Consider the following 19,502-nt stretch of genomic DNA (forward strand, 5'->3'; position numbering starts at 1 on the left):
TCGTCCCCTAGGAACGCCTCCACAGACAGAAGTAAGGAAGGTACTAGCATGAAGCTTCCAATAGTGACAAGTTTGCTGGCAGTTTGTGCAATACATATAAGTGCCGGAATCGCCCATCGACATGGAATCAAGCCAAGGAAGTTAGATAGAATAAAGAAGGAAGTAGATGGCTATAAGGATGTAGCCAAATCAATCATCGATCTGGCGGTGTACGGCAGTGCCCAGAACAGATCTTATGACAGATTAGCTCTGTTCGTTGATACCATCGGAAATAGAGTCAGTGGCTCCGATAATCTAAAAAATGCCATCAAGTACATGTACAGTGCCCTCCAACAAGATAGGCTACTGAATGTCTCACTAGAGCCTGTGAAAGTACCACACTGGGTGCGTGGTGAAGAGTCGGCGATGATGCTACTGCCAAGAAAGAAAAACCTGGCCTTACTGGGACTTGGTGGCAGCGTAGGAACTCCAGTGGAAGGTATTGTAAAATATTTTCTTAGTGGCTTCATTGGATGATGATGGTTTCTTTCCAGTTGTCATGACGGTGTTGAAGCAACTGCAGATGCTCTTATATGTCAAACAACATCTAATATCCCTTTCACATTACACAAAATTACTGGGTTCATGCCGGTTTCTTGGCGGTTCAACCTGGTAATTGTTGTGATGTGAAAGGGGTTACCGGTTACAGCTAAGCGGTAGCAACACGGCAATACAAACCGGGATAAAAGAAGGGTTGTTGCCGATTCGTTGCCGTGTTGCTTTGCCGTTTGAATGGGTTGAGCGACCCGTTTCCCATTCACACTATGGAGGAGGCAACGCTTGAAGCAGCATCAGCTCTAAGAGCTGGCTCCTCCCCTGCCCCTGATGACACTCCGCTTGTGTTTATATGATGTTATGTTATGAGGGGCAGGATTTTCTTCTGTTTGTTCACATCTTTTATTAATGGCCTATTACATTAACTAAACATTAATAAATAATTTTATTTGATCCTGGGCTGCCAACTCAAGGTACCCCTCCAAGTTCCCTGAGGCACCCCAGAGGGCACACAGTTTGCTGGCCGATACTGATTATTATTTGCATAATGTGGCATGATTATGTTTTCTTCTGATAACGAAAGAACGTTGGGAGAAATGTTGCGTTCAGTTTGCGTTCCAGGCGTATTCTTCCGGTTTCTGTTCAGGGTAACTGCAAGGATTGTATGAAGCCATTATAGCTGGTATAAATTCGAGTCTGTGTTTTTTTTCTCATCAGGGCATAATTAACAATTAACTCGTCCTCATCAAGTCATAAAATGTAATAAATCTAATCTCATGCGACATACAACACATAACAGATTTTCCGTTGTCATTATTTATTCAACAAAAAACAAGCCAACAGGAAGAAGCCATGTGTGAAAGAGTAAGTACTGCTTCCAAAGCAACGAATAAGGTCATCTGTGGCAGGTTCTGCTAATCAAGGGCACTCCATTATTTCATCATTACTTAATGATTTGATCCATCCGAAGTGCTGCCACCTCTATATAACAGCAGAGCAATTGGCATATCGGCCTGCAGCATTCTGATTGTGTTTAATGTAGTGCCAAGGAGAAAAGACAGCTGCAATAATCTCACAGAAACATATATGGCTGCCCTTCAGCTAGGAAAGGATACAAGATCTACCCACACACCGACTTATAGCGACTTAATGGTGACTTTTCATAATCTTTGATGAACATGTAGAGGGTGTGGTATGGGGCTCCGACAGGGGGGATCCCGACAGTCAGTATCCCGACGTCGGAATCCCTACTGCCGGTGCTCAGACAGGGACACCTACAAGGGAGAATAGCCCATGTGAGTCTGGTTCCCCCCTGTCGGAGCACCGGCAGTCGGGATTCTGACGTCGGGATAATGACCGTCGGGATCCCCCCCTGTCGGAGCGTTATCCGTCACCCCATGTAGAGGGGACATCTTAGAAGTTCAAAACCTGCCATTTGCATTAAGTTCAACAAGGACGCCTCACCTAGAGTGGACCCCCAGATTCTGAAGCCCCTAGGCCAGTGCTTTCCAACCTGGGGAATTTGTACCCCTGCAGACCGGTTGGGGGTACTTGAAATTAATATTGGTAATGGTAGAAGAGGTAATCTCCCGATGGTTTAAGAATTCTCCCATTGCCATGGAGATGAACCACATTGCATCTCTTCTGGTTCCTTCTGCAGCGTCATCAGCGTCTCCTCATGCTTTTGCCTCACCAGCAATCCACTAGGAGGTACCTGCGCTGCCCTTAGACATCAGCTATCATCTGTCCGAGCTGACATATTTAAATGAATGGGCGCCACTGATTGGCTGAGAGATCTCTCAGCCAATCAGTGGCCGCCTATTCATTTGAATAGGAGTTTTGAAATCTCCTGCCTGCCGCCAGCCTCTCTCTCTGTCTGCCAGCGGAGGGGTTTGTGGGGGATTCCGCTGATGCCTTGGCCACATCAATCATCATGTCTACACATGAAACAATGTTGCCAAATCAAGCACAACGGATCGGTCATCTTTCCGCCTGCTGAAGAGATCAGCAGGTTTGATGACCCGCGGGCACCTGCATTTGATCGTCATTATGCCCAAACACGATAAGTTTTTAAATGATTGGTCATTCCGATTCAGTAAGGGAAAGGTTAATCTAGACGAGATCCATCACAGGTGCATGTAAGGGAGGGGTTCATCTAGGCTAGGTCCATCACAGGAGCGGAGCATGTAAGGGAACGTTTAATCTAGACTAGATCCATCACAGGTGCATGTAAGGGAAAGGTTAATCTAGGCTAGGTCCATCACAGGTACATGTAAGGGAGGGGTTAATATAGACTTGGTCCATCACAGGTGCATGTAAGGGAGGGGTTAATATAGACTTGGTCCATCAGAGGTTCATGTAAGGGAGGGGTTCATCTAGGCTAGGTCCATCACAGGAGCGGAGCATGTAAGGGAACGTTTAATCTAGACTAGATCCATCACAGGTGCATGTAAGGGAAAGGTTAATCTAGGCTAGGTCCATCACAGGTACATGTAAGGGAGGGGTTAATATAGACTTGGTCCATCACAGGTGCATGTAAGGGAAAGGTTAATCTAGACTAGATCCATCACAGGTACATGTAAGGGAGGGGTTAATATAGACTTGGTCCATCACAGGTACATGTAAGGGAGGGGTTAATATAGACTTGGTCCATCAGAGGTTCATGTAAGGGAGGGGTTCATCTAGGCTAGGTCCATCACAGGAGCGGAGCATGTAAGGGAACGTTTAATCTAGACTAGATCCTTCACAGGTGCATGTAAGGAAAAGGTTAATCTAGGCTAGGTCCATCACAGGTACATGTAAGGGAGGGGTTAATATAGACTTGGTCCATCACAGGTGCATGTAAGGGAAAGGTTAATCTAGACTAGATCCATCACAGGTACATGTAAGGGAGGGGTTAATATAGACTTGGTCCATCACAGGTGCATGTAAGGGAAAGGTTAATCTAGACTAGATCCATCACAGGTACATGTAAGGGAAAGGTTAATCTAGGCTAGGTCCATCACAGGTGCATGTAAGGGAAAGGTTAATCTAGACTAGATCCATCACAGGTACATGTAAGGGAAAGGTTAATCTAGGCTAGGTCCATCACAGGTACATGTAAGGGAGGGGTTAATCTAGACTAGATCCATCACAGGTACATGTAAGGGAAAGGTTAATCTAGACTAGATCCATCACAGGTACATGTAAGGGAAAGGTGAACCTAGACTAGATCCAGCACAGGTGCATGTAAGGGAAAGGTTAATCTAGACTAGATCCATCACAGGTACATGTAAGGGAAAGGTGAACCTAGACTAGATCCATCACAGGTGCATGTAAGGGAAAGGTTAATCTAGACTAGATCCATCACAGGTACATGTAAGGGAAAGGTGAACCTAGACTAGATCCAGCACAGGTGCATGTAAGGGAAAGGTTAATCTAGACTAGAAAAAAAACAACCAAATTCCCCCAGCACACCATAATGGATCAGTACATTTCGAAACAAAAATAAAAGATTACTATAAAAAACCCTCTGGGAAATGACTAATATTTTGAAATCCTCTGAATGTTCACTGCAGACAGCCAGCGCTCATTGATTTGACAGCTAATTAAAACCTCTCAAGTTTAGATGACAAAACGAAAACAAGCAGTAAACAATAATGTTTAATTTGCACAAAGCTGATTTGTCCAAGTTTTAAATATCAGACCAAAGGATTACTCCACTTTTAACTATTTACTTTCCATCAATTCTCCCCAAATAGGAAGTATTGTTATTAGAGCATACTGTCACCACCTGGCACAATTTATTTTCCTTCATCACAAAGTTTTTTTGTGTTAGGGTTCTGAATTCGGTGATTTTGAATGAGTGATACAAGAACCTGGGAACTGGGCAGGCCAGTCCTCTTTTCATCTGCATTATAATCTGAGACATTTTCTTAAGTGAGTGCACCACAAACCCCAATAATCTTCTGAACCCTGCAAACCTTAATGGTATTTTGTGTAACACAGCACATTAGTTCTGAAGCCCTGACATGATAACAATAGGCACTACAGTTTGTCATACAGATGGGGAGATCACATGTTTTCCCTTGTCCCTCCAATTGCCCCTTTGCCTGACTGGTGGTGGTGTGTTGCTGGTATTCCCTTTGGTTACCGTGTACGCTGGGACTTCCTGGTTCGTGGTCAGGTTAGTCTCAAGGTGACTTGCTGGAAGCTAGTGGGTGGTGCATCGGGCAGGATATCCTGGTAATACGCCTCTGTATGATCCTGCCCAGCGTTATACACACACTCACAGATTGACAGTTCTGCGCTATTATATAAGAGATTAGTGCTATCATTTACATTCTAGCCCATTCGTTCCACTCTCAGACGCTGTGATAATTTTTGCTTCCTTTCTTGAGATTTGTCTATTTGAGCGGCGGACGGTCCCTCAGTCACATGCTGCAGAGAGGGTCACAAAGTGGTGCATATTATTACTCCTCTTTAAACCAAAACCAGCAGAAGATAGTGTCTAGGACACTATATTTAGTTTTTCTCTCTGTGGGCAAGCTAATATCTGCAAAAGTTTGTTTAACTACTGTACTTTCGAGAACCTGGAAAAATCCTCTCTGTACATTAATCACTTGCATGCCTCTTTACTAATACATGGCAGTTGGCTGGTTTTCCTTTGCCGCTTATTGAAGTGATAAATAACTATCTATCGCCAGTTGTAAGGGTTATAGTCCGCTAGCCAGCTCATGCAGGTGCAATGGGTTTAACGTTCCACTATGATGATAATAAAATTAAATAGAAAATCTTGTTAGAAATAAATAAAATAAACTATTACTAAATAAATAAATAAATGCTTTATTCAAATAATAAAGCAATTTTACAATGCGTTGGAAGGATGATATGCCCTTCGGGGCTTTGTAGTGATTCAGCAAACTTACGGAATTTGACCTTCCACATGACAGTAGAGGACAGCTATGTCGGTGTATGAGTCCTGTTTTCCTTGTAGTGCCACGGCATCCAATGTTAGTGACGAATCGCGAAGGCTGCTTCCAAGCTGGCTATCATGGGCGGATAGGCCCAAATGAATACCCCTTTTACATCGCACCTAATTACCGGGTTCATGCCGGTTTATTGCCGGTTCGACCCGGTAATTGGTTACAGCTAACCGGTAGCAACAGGACAAAACGAACAGGGTAAAAAGAAGGGTTCTTACCGTGTTGCTGTATAGTGTGAACGTGATAATCTGCCTCCTCCTGTTCACACTATGGAGGAGGCAGTGCTTGGAGCAGCGCCAGCTCTAAGCATTGCCTCCTCCTCTGCCCCGATGACGCTCCGCCACACTCCCACATGATGTCAGCGAGCTGGCAATATTGCCAGTTTGCTGATGTGATCTGAACAGACCACAAATGCAGCGTTTCAAAGTCCTGGAGCGACCCTGCATTTGCAGTCTGAAAGCGGTATTAGATTGCTAGTGCTTGAGGAGTTGGTACTGACTTCAAGACCAGTTAGGGGGGTACATTGTTGCTCACTGGAGGATTTTATGGAAGTGATTAGCACAATATGGACTTCCACGCTGTGATGTGTTTTATTTATTTGGATTTAGAGGTTTTTATCTGAACTGCAGAATAAGGTGCAACTAAGATAAAACAAACTGGAAGCTTCTTAATCAAATAAGAAATACCCCTCATTTGTAGACAGGGAGGGGATTGTTCTCAGGGCAGCTGAGAGGGGGGGGGGAGTGGGTGCTAATTACCCGGGCCCAGGCTTGCTGGAGGGGCCCCGCAGGGGCCACGGTCCGACCCCTCCCTTCCCCCTCCGTCCCTCCCGGGTAGCAACAGCAGCACAAACTTCTACAGCATGTGCTATGCTGACAGCAGACTCAGCATGAGTGTCTCACTGACAGCGTGAGAGGTCATGCTGAGCCTGCTGTCAGCACCTCTGTCCCTCCCGGGTAGCAACAGCAGCACAAACTTGTACAGCATGTGCTGTGCTGACAGTAGACTCAGCATGAGTGTCTCACTGACAGCGTGAGAGGTCATGCTGAGCCTGCTGTCAGCACCTCTGTCCCTCCCGGGTAGCAACAGCAGCACAAACTTGTACAGCATGTGCTGTGCTGACAGTAGGCTCAGCATGAGAGTCTCACTGACAGCGTGAGAGGTCATGCTGAGCCTGCTGTCAGCACAGCATTTGCTATAGGTGTGTGCTGCTGCTGAGATTACAGTTTTTAGAGTTTTCTTTCACCCTCCTCTAAACATTTTGGGGGCGTGGCCTAAGTGCGGGAGGTGCCCCCACACTTAGACCACGCCTCCAAAAATTTACCGGGCCCGGCATTCCTCTGGGCTGCCCTGATTGTTCTAGACTAGAAATATACACAAAACTTGTTTTCCCCAGCAACTAAGACCTAGACAGAGAAAGAAATCATCATATTTAATCAATGTATTACTTTATGGTGAAACACAGAGTTTTTCATTTTAACGTCAGGGATTGTTTCCAGCGGTGAAAGTCATCTCTACCACTTGCCTGGCACGGTCACAACAGATGCGACCACATCAGACTGGGCTTGCTCTGATACGGTCGCATCTGGTACAACCATTCAGGAAACTCACTGGGCCCGGTTCAGCTCACCACTGGCACCCATGATAACCAGCATGCCGCCCATCAGAGAGGCAAGGAACTCTCTGTCCGATGGCAGATATATGGTCTCTTCCATTCCCCTTCACAAAAGGAGGCCATCGCAGCCCCCTCCCCACCCCCAAATTGTACCAGACTGTAAATCAATCCATGGCATCTTAGGTCTAGGTACAGAAAGACACATTTGCAGTTCTACAAGATAGTGTCCTCGTCTTATGTTGCCTAGTCTGTCATTTTATTGCTCTAGGTTTCTTCATATATTAATTTACAGCATATTGTACTTATTATAAAGCTACACTGTTACTATGTATGGTGCTGCAGAAATGTTGTGGTGCATTAAAAATAATGGACTGCACCAACACTGTCCAAATAAATATTTGCTAATCTAGTGAAGAACCGTAAGGGGATCGGGTAATCGGGTCTGAGATAAAAACATAATTATTGTCCAGATGTAGTGATCCATCTAGGATCTGGGCAGGGCAGGGTTTTGGGGTATTTTTTTTATATTGTTGAATTTTTCAGCTTTAGCACATAAATCCCCAGTTACTGTACTGCGTTCCCTCCCATGATTCAAGTAAGGTAACCGTTCCCAATTGTAGTCCATGTTGAAGAAAATGTAAAAAAAAAAATTGGGTACTTATGTAATATCCGGGCTCCCGTTTTTCTTATGAGACCGCGTCCCCTTGCGGGGCTCGCTGCGCTCGCCACGCTTCGGGCACGGTGGCTCGCTGTGCTCGCCACACTATATAAAATCAACTCCATGCGTAGTTGGATAGTAGGGGTATGAAAAAATGGGGTTCATTTAACATGGAAGCCCAGATAATACATAAGTACCAAAAATTGTTTTGGGGGCTATATCCCACAAATTTACTTAAATCTGACCCTTATTATCTTACAATATGCATTTTTGGAAATGTGTATACAGTACATGATGGGATAATGAGAACTTTGTGGATGAAAAGTGTAACATCATTAGAATCTAATAAACCTTATCTGAGCTGGGGATGTTCTAGGTGCCGGCTGCAGCAATAAGCTCATTACAATAGCAGTTACAGTCCGTCTACCACTCACATAGTAAACAAGAGATTTTCTTTTTCTTAATTATAGCCATGCTGGCAACTGAGGCAAACAATGGATTTAGCATGTCAAATAGGATGGTAAGTGAGGTAAAAATGATATTAATCTTGTCACTTGTGTTAAAGGCTGCCAACGCCCCTGTGTGAGGATACACTGATGAGTGTATTGTCCAGGGTTTCTCTACTGAATTTGTAAGATTTGCAATGACAAATACCATTGTACTTACTTAGCTGCTCTATGTTGCTCTAGATGCCCAATAATGTAATGATGTAATTAGTAATTAATTATTGTAAAAGTGTAATAATCACTATTGTATCTTTCTTTTCACACGGTCATACTGTATGTTATACAGGGTCGCCTACCCTCCCGGAATTGCTGGGAGGCTCCTGAAAATCGAGTCCCCCTCCTAGCCCCCCGGAAAGGCGGGCATCCCTCCCTGATACCGCCGGACCCCCCCGCATCTACCCGAGTTAAATTGCAGTGATTCAAGGCTCTTTGGGGTGTGTGGCTAAATATGCAAATCACATCCTTTTAGTCCCTCCCTGAAGACCCGCGAATTGCGGGATTTACATTACTGGTGCGGGGCTTGATGTCTACATTAGGTCCCGCCCCCAGAAGTGCTGCTGACGGTCTCCTCTCTCGGCTTCTCCCGGAGAGGAGACTTTATAAGTAGGCAGGTATGATGTTATATGTCCCTAATCTGAAACACTTTCTATGCTCAGAGTCTAGGACAGGGCATTGCACTGTATTTTGTAGATGTCGGTATATTAGGCCTTACATATTTAGGTCTATGTACTAAGCCTCAAAGGGAGATAGAGTAGAGAGAGATATAGAACCAACTAATAACTGCCGTGTTACAGGCTGTGGGTCTCCTTTAACAACGAGTGATAAAACTTGCTGTAAATCAGTGGTTCTTAACCTCGGTCCTCAAGGACCCCCAACAGTGTACATTTTCCAGGTCACCCGGCAGGTGCACTCATTATTCCCTGACACATTTTAAAAGATCACAGGTGGTGCTGATTGTGTCACCTGTGAGTCTGTGTGGAGACCTGGAAAACGTGCACTGTTGGGGGTCCTGAGGACCAAGGTTGAGAACCACTGCTGTAAATGATAAAACGTTTTATGGATGATAGATGGTGCCTCAGAAATCCGCCCCTTACTGTCTTGTGTTTGATTATGATTTAACTTTTAGACCCCCATATTATCTGACCCCTCTTTAACTGCTTACTGTTTATATCGTTGAACCTTTCTAATCTTGACCGTGCTCCTAGTATTGTCGAATGCCACACCAAATTGTCAAACACAGTTACCCCTCATTTTATAATATTGAGAGATACTACAACTAGATTGACAGGAGATACTACAGATATTTGGCCAATTGAGTTCTAAAGCCGGACAAACTCCCAGGTTTTTTTTTTGGTACTCTTTACCTAGAACGGCGCCCACGATTGAAATCGCGGGCATCGCGGGTAAAATCGCGGTAATCGCGGGCATCGCGGGTAAATCGCGGGTAAATCGCGGGTACATCAAAATCGGGTACCCGCGATTACCGCGATTTTCCCATAGAGAACAATGTTAAAAAGCCTGATTGACCGCGATTTTAGCGTTAAATGCCTCAATGCCCGCGATTTTCCCATAGGAATCAATGTTAAATGGGCTACAGAGCCCAAATAGCCCCAATTAACCCTTAAATGTCCCCCCAATTTTTGTACGCCACCCCACGATCCACGCCAACCCGAAGCGTGGCGAGCGCAGCGAGCCCGCGAGGGGCGGCGGTACGCGTCCTACGACCTTTTCATGCCCTACTATCCACGTCGGCGTGGAGTTGAGAATAGAATAGTGTGGCGAGCGCAGCGAGCCACCGAGCCCGAAGCGTGGCGAGCGCAGCGAGCCCCGCGAGGGGACGCGGATACCTTCACAGTTATACGCGTCCCCTCGCGGGCTTCACAGGTGTCCGCGTGGCCACGGACACCTGTGAAGCCCGCGAGGGGACGCGCTTACCTGTGAAGGTATCCGCGTCCCCTCGCGGGGCTCGCTGCGCTCGCCACGCTTCGGGCTCGGTGGCTCGCTGCGCTCGCCACACTATTCTATTCTCACACCACGCCGACGTGGATAGTAGGGCATGAAAAGGTCGGAGGACGCGTACCGCCGCCCCTCGCGGGCTCGCTGCGCTCGCCACGCTTCGGGTTGGCGTTGATCGTGGGGTGGCGTTAAAAATTTGGGGGGACATTTAAGGGTTAATGGGCTCTGTAGCCCATTTAACATTGATTCCTATGGCCAAATCGGGTGGATTGAGGCATTTAACACTAAAATCGGGTCCATCGCGGCTTTTAACATTGCTTCCTATGGGAAATCGGGAGCATCGCGTCGCGGGCATCGCGGGTACGTTTATGGCCGGCCGCGACGCGACCGACGCGATTTTTCAGGTTTAACATGGTTTTCAATGGGAAAATCGCGGGCATCGCGTCGGTCGCGTCGCGGGCAGGCATAAATGTACCCGCGATGCCCGCGACGGGCGCCGTTCTAGGTAAAGAGTACCTTTTTTTTAAAGGGGCAATCATTTTACAAGGCAAAACCATGCCTGGTCAGTGATTGCCCCTTTAAAAAAAAATACATCTGAGGTCATCCAGCCTCCTGCACAGAAGCAGCTGAACGCGGAGGCTGTTACATTTGCTGGATTGTGACACGTCCATTCCTTACCATGTACATTAGACAGATACAAGTGGAAAATAAATATGAAGGTTCACATACTCCTAGTTATATACAACTTGCTATTTAAAAAATATATACACAAGGTATATCGGGCGCAAATAAATATAAGAATATATGTATAATTTAAAGTATAAAATAAGTAATATAATTATGGATTAGCCACAGGTTTAATTTAATGTCGGGCTGCTCCCACAAGAATGATGAAATTCAACAAGGAAAACAAAATATTTATAATTTAAGAGAGCGCACGAAGTTGAGTCAATAATTATTTAATGTATATAAGAAAATGAGAGGCTTCGCACCTAATGGAGACTGTGACGCTATATAAAGTGGGTAAGAGCCAACCTAAAGTGGATACATTTATAGGGTAACTGTGGATGCTGCTGGACATTGAATATTGATTTTTACTATTATTATTTTTTATCTTTCTAATGAATTTTTATCTATGTGTGCAGATATACATGTGAAATGTTAATACATTTTCTTATATACATTAAATAATTACTTAATCACCTCAGTGCGCTCTCTTAAATTATAAATAACTTGCTATGTAACCTGGAACGTCTGCAGCTGCAGCGGTTTTGGGTTGTGCATGTAACACGTTGTAGTGTTTCTCCTTATAGATATGATCATGCTGCATTTTATCCATGTGAGCGCGCGCTGGACTTCTAAGTCAATGAAAAAAATATAAAGCTGCAGCTACGTTTAAAAAAAAAAAAAAATTCAAAAGAAAGATGGAGACATGAACACAGGAGTCTACGCAGTAGCGTCAACAGAGCAGCCTCGCTACTGTAGTTGTGTACACTGCCAAGGTTACACTTGTCATAGTGAATTCCAGGCTGTCTGCGTTCATAATAGCTCTGTGTACAACAAAGAGGTTGTACGTGGTGTTACACACAGCACACAGTATGTCAGAAAGGTAAACACTAGATGTGTGTGTGGTACCATGTCTACTTATTGCATTGCATTTTAATAGTGAATACTGCAGTAGAAAGGACATACAGACATGTCCTCGCTCCTCATACATCTAGTCGCAATATGCCAACCTATTGCAAGGGCGGTGACGGGTCATGTGCGACTCTGCTGCTGTTTGGAGTGTTTTTTTTTCTGTGCCTTAAGGTGGCAATTCATTAGAAAGATTTGGAAACTTTAAGATTTCAGACACACTTTCGCCTGCGATTTATTGCATGTAACTTCAGGGGAGCTACAGACAGAGGGAACCAGGAGCTGGTGAGGGGACGCAGAGAGCCGGGCAGAGGGGGGAGAAGAAAAAAAACCCATACAAATGAATGGGCAGCCACTGATTGGCTCTCCAGAACAAATGAGAAAGTGCAGGCGCTTGACTTGTATGTTCCGAAGTGACCTTGTTCATTCTTGCTAATTGATTGTCTGAAGACCTTTCTGGTACTAGAGTTAAAAGATACCTTGATATGCTTAAAGACTCCTGAAATATCAGTGAGTACGGTATGCATCTGAGCTCATTGGCACCTAATTTTGGTACATATGTTTAATTCATCACTGTGGTGAACCTTTAAAGAAACCGCTACAAACCTGTCACACTTCACTGCAGAGTGAGTTGCAGTACGAGTTTCTTCCCTGGGTTCATGGTACCCCCATAAGTCAATATTTAATATTGTGTCACTGATACACATTTTCTCTGTTTATTTTTCACGTGAGAGAAAAAAAATCACACTACGGAACATACAAGTCAAGCGCCTGCACTTTCTCATTTGTTCTGGAGAGTTGGCGAGTGAGGATTACTGGGTGGTCCTCCATTTGAAAGTGAGGCTGCAAGGATCGATTGCGCCTTGGGACTTTTCGACTTTTCTGTTTTTGTTAGCCACTGATTGGCTGTTAGAGATCTCTCAGCCAATCAGTGGCTGACCTATTTGTATGTTTTTTTGGTACTTATGTAGTATCTGGGCGTCCGATTTAGAAATCGGATCGCATCGCATCGCATGCGACCAAATCGTATGCGATGCGATGGTCAAGATTTTTCCATAGGATTCAATGTTAAAATGGTCTGAGTCCATTTTAACATAGAATTCAATGGGAAAAAGGGGTCCTTTTCCTTTCCCCACTATCCAAGTGGGCATGGAGTTGGAAATAAACCTGTGGCAAGCGTAGCGAGCCACCGAGCCCGAAGCGTGGCGAGCGAAGCGAGCCCCGCAAGGGGACACAGAATACTTTTTAAGAAATATGCGTCCCCTCGCGGGGCTCGCTTCACTCGCCACGCTTCGGGCTCGGTGGCTCGCTGCGCTCGCCACGCTATATAGAATCAACTCTATGCCCACTTGGATAGTGGGGAAATGAACAGGACCTTCTTAACATAGAATCCTATGCAAAATCGCATCGAATCGCATCGCATCGCATCTGATTGTATGCCTTAAGGTAAGGCATACAATCACAAAATCGGCAGCCCAGATACTACATAAGTACCGTTTTTTTTTTAATTCGAATGCGATTCTTCGTGGGTGCTAAAAAGCACCCACGATTTGCAGCTGACGGCTGCACATAAGATTTATGCTCTTCGGCTCCGATTCAATGCACACAGGACCTCGCATCTAGTGTGGCCAATCCCGGGATCGGGATCGTCGGGATCCCGGGATTTGGCCTAAAAAAGTCCGGGATTTCAATCCCGGGATTGGATTTCAATTTCGGGATTAGACTGCGCATGCGCAGTCTAATGCCGGGCAGCGTCTGAGCACTCGCTCAGACGCTGCCCGGCTGTTCCCGTAACCTGACCCGGCGTGCGGCCTGCGTAGCGTGACAGTAGAGGTCACGCTGCGCAGGCCACACGTCACCAGTGACCGCCTGCCCGCCTACCCGCCTCTTCTCTGCCGCCCGCCAGCACGCCGGCCTGACTCCACCCGCCTGCCCGCCTCCGCCTGCCCGCCTCCGCCTGCCCGCCTCTTCTCCGCCGCCCGCCTGCCTGCCTCCGCCGGTCTGCCTCCACCGTCTGCTGTCTTCTATGGAGGTGCACTTGTCGGGAGGCACCGTGCACCTCCAAACCCACTCCCGGCCGCCCCCCACACCCTAATGTAAGTAGATGTGCGGGTCGGCCGGGGTGGGTCCTATGCTAAAAATGTTTTTTTTGGGTGGGGATGCCGATCCCGGGAATCCCGGGATTGAGCATTTTTCAATCCCGGATCCCGGGATTGAAAAAATGCCCCGGGATTGGCATCCCTACTCGCATCGTATTGGATGTCATACGCATGCAATTTGTGAAGATATTTCCCAATTGCTCTGCCCAATCCACCTGAATCGGGTGCAATCTGTCCAAATCGCATCGTGTTTGGGGCCTTTAGATAATATTTCAGTCCTTGCCCCAGTGGACAATCTACTGTATATTCCTTGTTCCATGGACACACATTGCCGTGGGCCCCATTGCAGTAGTTCCACCCTGGTAAGGGCATACACGTCCCAATGATTTACAGCTTTATTTAACTTTTCTTCCATTGCTTTCTTCCTGTCTTCTGTCTTGGCCTAATCCAAAATAATGCAAAATGAACCCAATGTAGAAAGTCCTGGACGTGTTTTTAGCTGATACAAATAAATTAGAAAGTTCTGTCTTTGGTGGGGGCGTGGCTTGGCTGGCATTGTGAGAGGGTGCGGGGACCGGGAGCTCCGTCATTATCCTGTATAGATATCCTTCCCCGGGACCCGTGGACACTCTATACTCACCTCCTCCTGCATCTGAATTGCCCTTGAGTTACAGGCGCCACTTGTGGGCCCCCTTGACGGACTGTGGAGAACTGGTTGACTGGAGGGCCTGCTGCGATCCGTGAACCCCTCTCCTGGATGCGGGCGCCATCTTGGATCCTCCGGCGGCTCAGACTGGACTCTGGTACTCTGCTGGTGTCTCTGGTCGGGTGACTCGGCGGGTGGGGACGCCTGGAGACTCCCTGGAGCAGTAGCGGGGAGAGCGGGAGTCGTCTCTGACGAGGCGCGCTGCTTGCCCGCACGGGGGGCCCGGCACCATCTTGCCTGCCTGTCTCCTGGTCGGAGGTGCCTGACTTCTGCAGATGCTGGGCTTGGCAGACATTCCTCTTCTGTCTGAAGCCCGCAGGGAGGGGTTTGAATCCTGGTGGGACGCGGATTGTTGGCAAAGTTGCTGGACAATTGCTTCGTGGGATGCGCTGCGGGATCCTGACGACCCTGGGCTGCTTGTGTTGATTTGTGTGAAACGTTGGCTGTGACTAGTGGCCATTTTGAGCTCCGGGTGCCTTCGTTTATCCTGCTGGACTGTACATCCAATTCTGTTGATCTGGGCGACGTGCTAGCCGTCGCCTGTTCAAAGAGACTGCTCAATTGCACTACACTTCTGGTGATCCTCTTGTGCTGGTAGGTCCATCCTCTATACTTACCTCACGATGGCCATTACTGTGTCTACAATCCTGATGGCGCTGAATGCCTCTTCACAGAGACTGATGCGGATGCTTTCTTCTATAACTGCCACTAGCCAGTTGCCCTGTTCTGCTCCTGAACCTACAATTGATGTCAAAGTGTCGGATCCATTCATTTCCCTGACTGTAGAGATATCTGCATATTCCCCTATTGGCTCTGAGCTGACCCACTTTTATCCAATGATACCCTACCCAGTGGAGAAAAGTTATCCTCATGTTGTCAATTGCCAATATGATGACCTGATCTACATGCAACCTCTTCATGCCTTCCGAATTGACCACTCCGGGACTATCCAACATCTTTATGCTGCCAGTACCTGCTTGGGACTGCCCCATTTTCGTATCCTATACTCTGTATCTGGCTGGGTATGGTCGTATTATTATCGTGGAACTTATCCTGATATCCCCCATGTTGCCGGCAAGGACCCTAATCCAATGACTTCTTCTCTTCCTGATTTGGAAGAATGGCCAGACTAACACTATATAATAAATGTATATCCTGTTTTTTTAGTTGTCCGTCAATAAGATACCGACTATCCTATATGCCTTTTTTTTTTTTTTACCTATGGTTCTGGTGGAGTCAATTCGACCTCACCTATGGGGTTATATATTATAAGTTACTACATATTTGCAATAACAAGTACAGTATATAATATTCATGCCATTGCCCCGACATATCTCTGTTCCAATATCCTCATCTTGGGGGGTGGGGGGGAGAGAGTTTGTTTAGATTAGTTTAGCTTAGGGAAGGGGTAGGGGGTAGTTATTGGGATCCAGGTACGCCTTAGTTGGGGTGGGTTGTACAGGGTGGGGGGTTATGTGGGAGGTATGCTTTGGGATTTTGGGTGGTTTATTTTAATAAAGCTAGTGGGTTTAGGTAAGGTGGTAGGTTAGCAGTAGATTATTGCATATTGTCCAGTGGTGCTTTCAACTTAAAACTGTTTTAAAATTGCAACTTGATGGTGCTTAATAATCACTGAGAGACACAATGATATAATCGCACTCTCCTTTATATACATATGTCCATGAAGCCCTGGATGGCGCCTCCAGGTTTTTATGTGTTTTATCAGTGCCTTGGAAGGTCGATCCTCGCTCAATATATCCTTGTACCTATAAACGCGATTCCTTATAGCTACTCTCCTGTAACCGATATATGTATGTGTTTATGGATATCTCCTTACCGAAATGTGCACCCTTTATAGTACCACCGCTTGTATTGTAGCGTATTGTTTTGGTTTTTTTTTATATATACAAAACCAATAAAAAACTACTCAATTTAAAAAAAAAAAAAGAAAGTTCTGTCTTTGAGAAGCCAATCAATGGAATTTGCCTCTGATTGGCTGTTCTGCAGAAAATCAGCTTTGATTGTCTACTTCATGTTAATTGTGTATGTGAAGTTCATTGATACATTGCTACTGTGGATTTTATTACTGCTTGATCTTAAAATTAGTGCAATGCAAATATACAAGTATGAACACAATTCTGTGGTCAAATGTCTACATTACATTTGAACCACAAAAGTGAACATTACTGTAAATGAGAAATGCGCCGGGATTTCCAGCCAATCAGCCTGCACACTGGAGTACACTGTGGGCCTGAGTCTGTGTCAACTGAGTCTGTGTCAATTCTTAGGCAGGTATTCAATGCTGTTTGCGAGTGGTGACAGCGAGCAGGGCTTCCTGCTCGCTGTCACCACTCACCCTGACAGCATTCAACACAGCCTCCGCATCCGCCAATTCCCCCTCGCTCCATTTTTTGAGCGAGGGGTAATTGGCAGATGCGGTTCCAGAATCAGCGAGGTCTCGCTGTTTTGGGGAATTCTCGCCATCCTGTGACGGCGAGGATTTCCCCAGTACGTTGAATAGAGCGAGCGGCCGGCGCGGGGTTTAAACAGCGAGGATCGCTGGTTTTCAGCAATCCTCGCTGTTTATCCCCCTCGCTGGCCGCTCGCTGCGGCATTGAATACCCCACTTAGTGTGACCATATATTGCAGTTATTATCGTTCTGCTCATGCACTTCTCATTGACGTCTGAATGGGCGTTGCTGGGTGACATTGGTCAGCAATGCAGCATGCGAACTTGGAAGAAAATTACTGTGGGCGCATGTATTGTGGTTGTGTAGACAAAGTTATGACATCAGAATAGTGGTGGATGTTTGTATAAAACTCAGAATGGCTAGCCATCGCTGACTATGCAAGTTGAGTGGCCACCTCTTTGTGAGAGTGCCCCGGAAAACACAGGCATTGCCCGTCCGTTGGGAGGGATGACCGCTGACATCAGCAGCGGCCTCCTTCTCCCGATGGCCAGAGCAGCGCCGAGTAAGTTTAGACTTTCACGGCGGCGCGAACAGGGGGAAACCATTCGATGGTGAGTGATTGCAAACGGTTTTCCATGTGTAGGTATGGCTGCAAACGTATTTGCAGCCGTGCACAGGGGCTCTGGCGGCACAGCGTTTTCCCTGATCACTGGGCTCTGAAGATTCACAGCGGTCAGGTCTGAATCAGGCTCCACGTATGTTCTGCTTCCTGTTACCCAGCGATGTCTGTCATTTTCTCACTTAGCGGATGAAGTTTGTTGTTTGATGAACTTTGTGTTTTGATTGCAGGGCAAACTTCAGAATACTAACTAGGAAGTGCAGAATACAGTATTTTCAATGCTGGCGGCCAAGCAGAGAGGCACGCTAGTGTGTTGTTTTATATTTACTGCACATTGATTAGCAGCTACTGTGTTTGAAATCACAGCACTTATTTTAAAGTGCTTTATATATAATCAAAACCTTGCAGCTGTGATTGGAAGGGCTGTTACTGCTGGAATGTTTGACACCGGGAGAAATGTCTGAAGCCACAGTGCTTGCTGTGCACCGCATGTGTAATCTGTGTTTCACACCGTATTCTTCTGATCTTCCCATACTACATATATCTCTGTATTCTTGTGATACGACCACATACGCACATGCAGTGCTAAGGACAGCGCTGGGAGGATAATCTTCCTTTTGGTAGTTTTTTTTTTCTTTTCTTTAACTAGAGCAGTGGTTCCCAAACTGTGTGCCTAGGCACCCTGGGGTGCCTCAGGACACTTTCAGGGGTGCCTTGGTTTTTTTGGACAAGGATCAATTCATATTATTTATGGTCAATGTACCAGGCAAAACCAGTGCTTGTGCTGCCAATCATAATATATGTGGACAAACAGAAGCAAATCCTGTCCCTCACCAGATAACTGTGACATATAAACACAATGCACTTAATTAAAAAAATTGTTTTCTGAATTTCTCAATAAGAAATTTTGGGAACCCCTGAAGTAGAGTGTTATATACTGTATAAGCATGTAATGTGTCCTTCTCATAGTCTGTAGAGCAGCCATTCCCAACCTCAGTGCACTCTTAACAGTCCAGGTTTTAGTGATATTCATGCTTAAGCTCAGGTGACTTCATTAATATCTCAGTTATTTTGATTTAACCTCTTGTGCTGAAGCCTGGATATCACTTAATGTGTGCCTTGAGGACCGATAGTGTATTGTGACAGCGACTGGCAATCCGATCACGGTACCATTGCCTACATATCATTCCTGAAGTGACAAAAAAGATTTTTTGGACTAACTGTGCGCTGGGTCGCTGCCTTAGGTAATGTTGGATGGTATGAATCACCTTACATACAAAGCACAGATACAAAAAAGAAAAGTACCAACACTGTCCTCTAGGCGCTGTTCAACAGGAGTTTTTTCCTCAAATTCATAGGATAAATACCCAAGAAAAAAGAGAAAAACACAACAGAAAAACCACAATGGTGTAATATTGTTTTGATAGGTTGTCATCAATCATAAATCAGTATACTTCAATCCTTATTGGACATAGGACTCGTACCCTTTAAGTTGGTCTACTTTTTTAGGGTAGACTTAGATCGCTTGTATAGGGGCGGTCAAATCGCCGTTAGATTCCCACGATGTCCACTCTTCACTTGAAATTAAAACATTAAGGTACATCTATCTATCTATCTATCTATCTATCTATCTATCTATCGTGTCATTCTGTATATCGAATCTGTCTGTCGTTTCTGTTTGTCTATCTTTCATATCTATGGCAGTGGTTCTTTAAACTGGGTCATCCCCAACTGTCATATTTTAAATATCCACAGATGACCTGGAATATTTGACCTGTGTTATGGAGTTTGAGAACCTG

The 19,502-nt window shown here is 45.7% G+C and overlaps 1 protein-coding gene across 4 annotated transcripts in view; it reads left to right on the top strand.

Moving 5' to 3' along the window:
• The window catches only part of CPQ (carboxypeptidase Q), a 435,363-nt gene that overhangs the window by 50,641 nt on the left and 365,220 nt on the right, over window positions 1-19,502 (top strand). For all 4 annotated transcript variants that reach the window (XM_083187007.1, XM_083187008.1, XM_083187006.1 and 1 more), the window contains exon 2: window positions 12-478. In XM_083187007.1, coding sequence (XP_083043133.1) covers window positions 49-478 — 430 coding nt within the window. In that variant the 5' untranslated portion in view covers window positions 12-48. The remainder of the gene's footprint in view (window positions 1-11; window positions 479-19,502) is intronic.

This window comes from Crinia signifera, chromosome 5 (genome assembly GCF_055691185.1).
Source record: "Crinia signifera chromosome 5, ASM5569118v1, whole genome shotgun sequence".
NCBI classification, from domain to species: domain Eukaryota; kingdom Metazoa; phylum Chordata; class Amphibia; order Anura; family Myobatrachidae; genus Crinia; species Crinia signifera.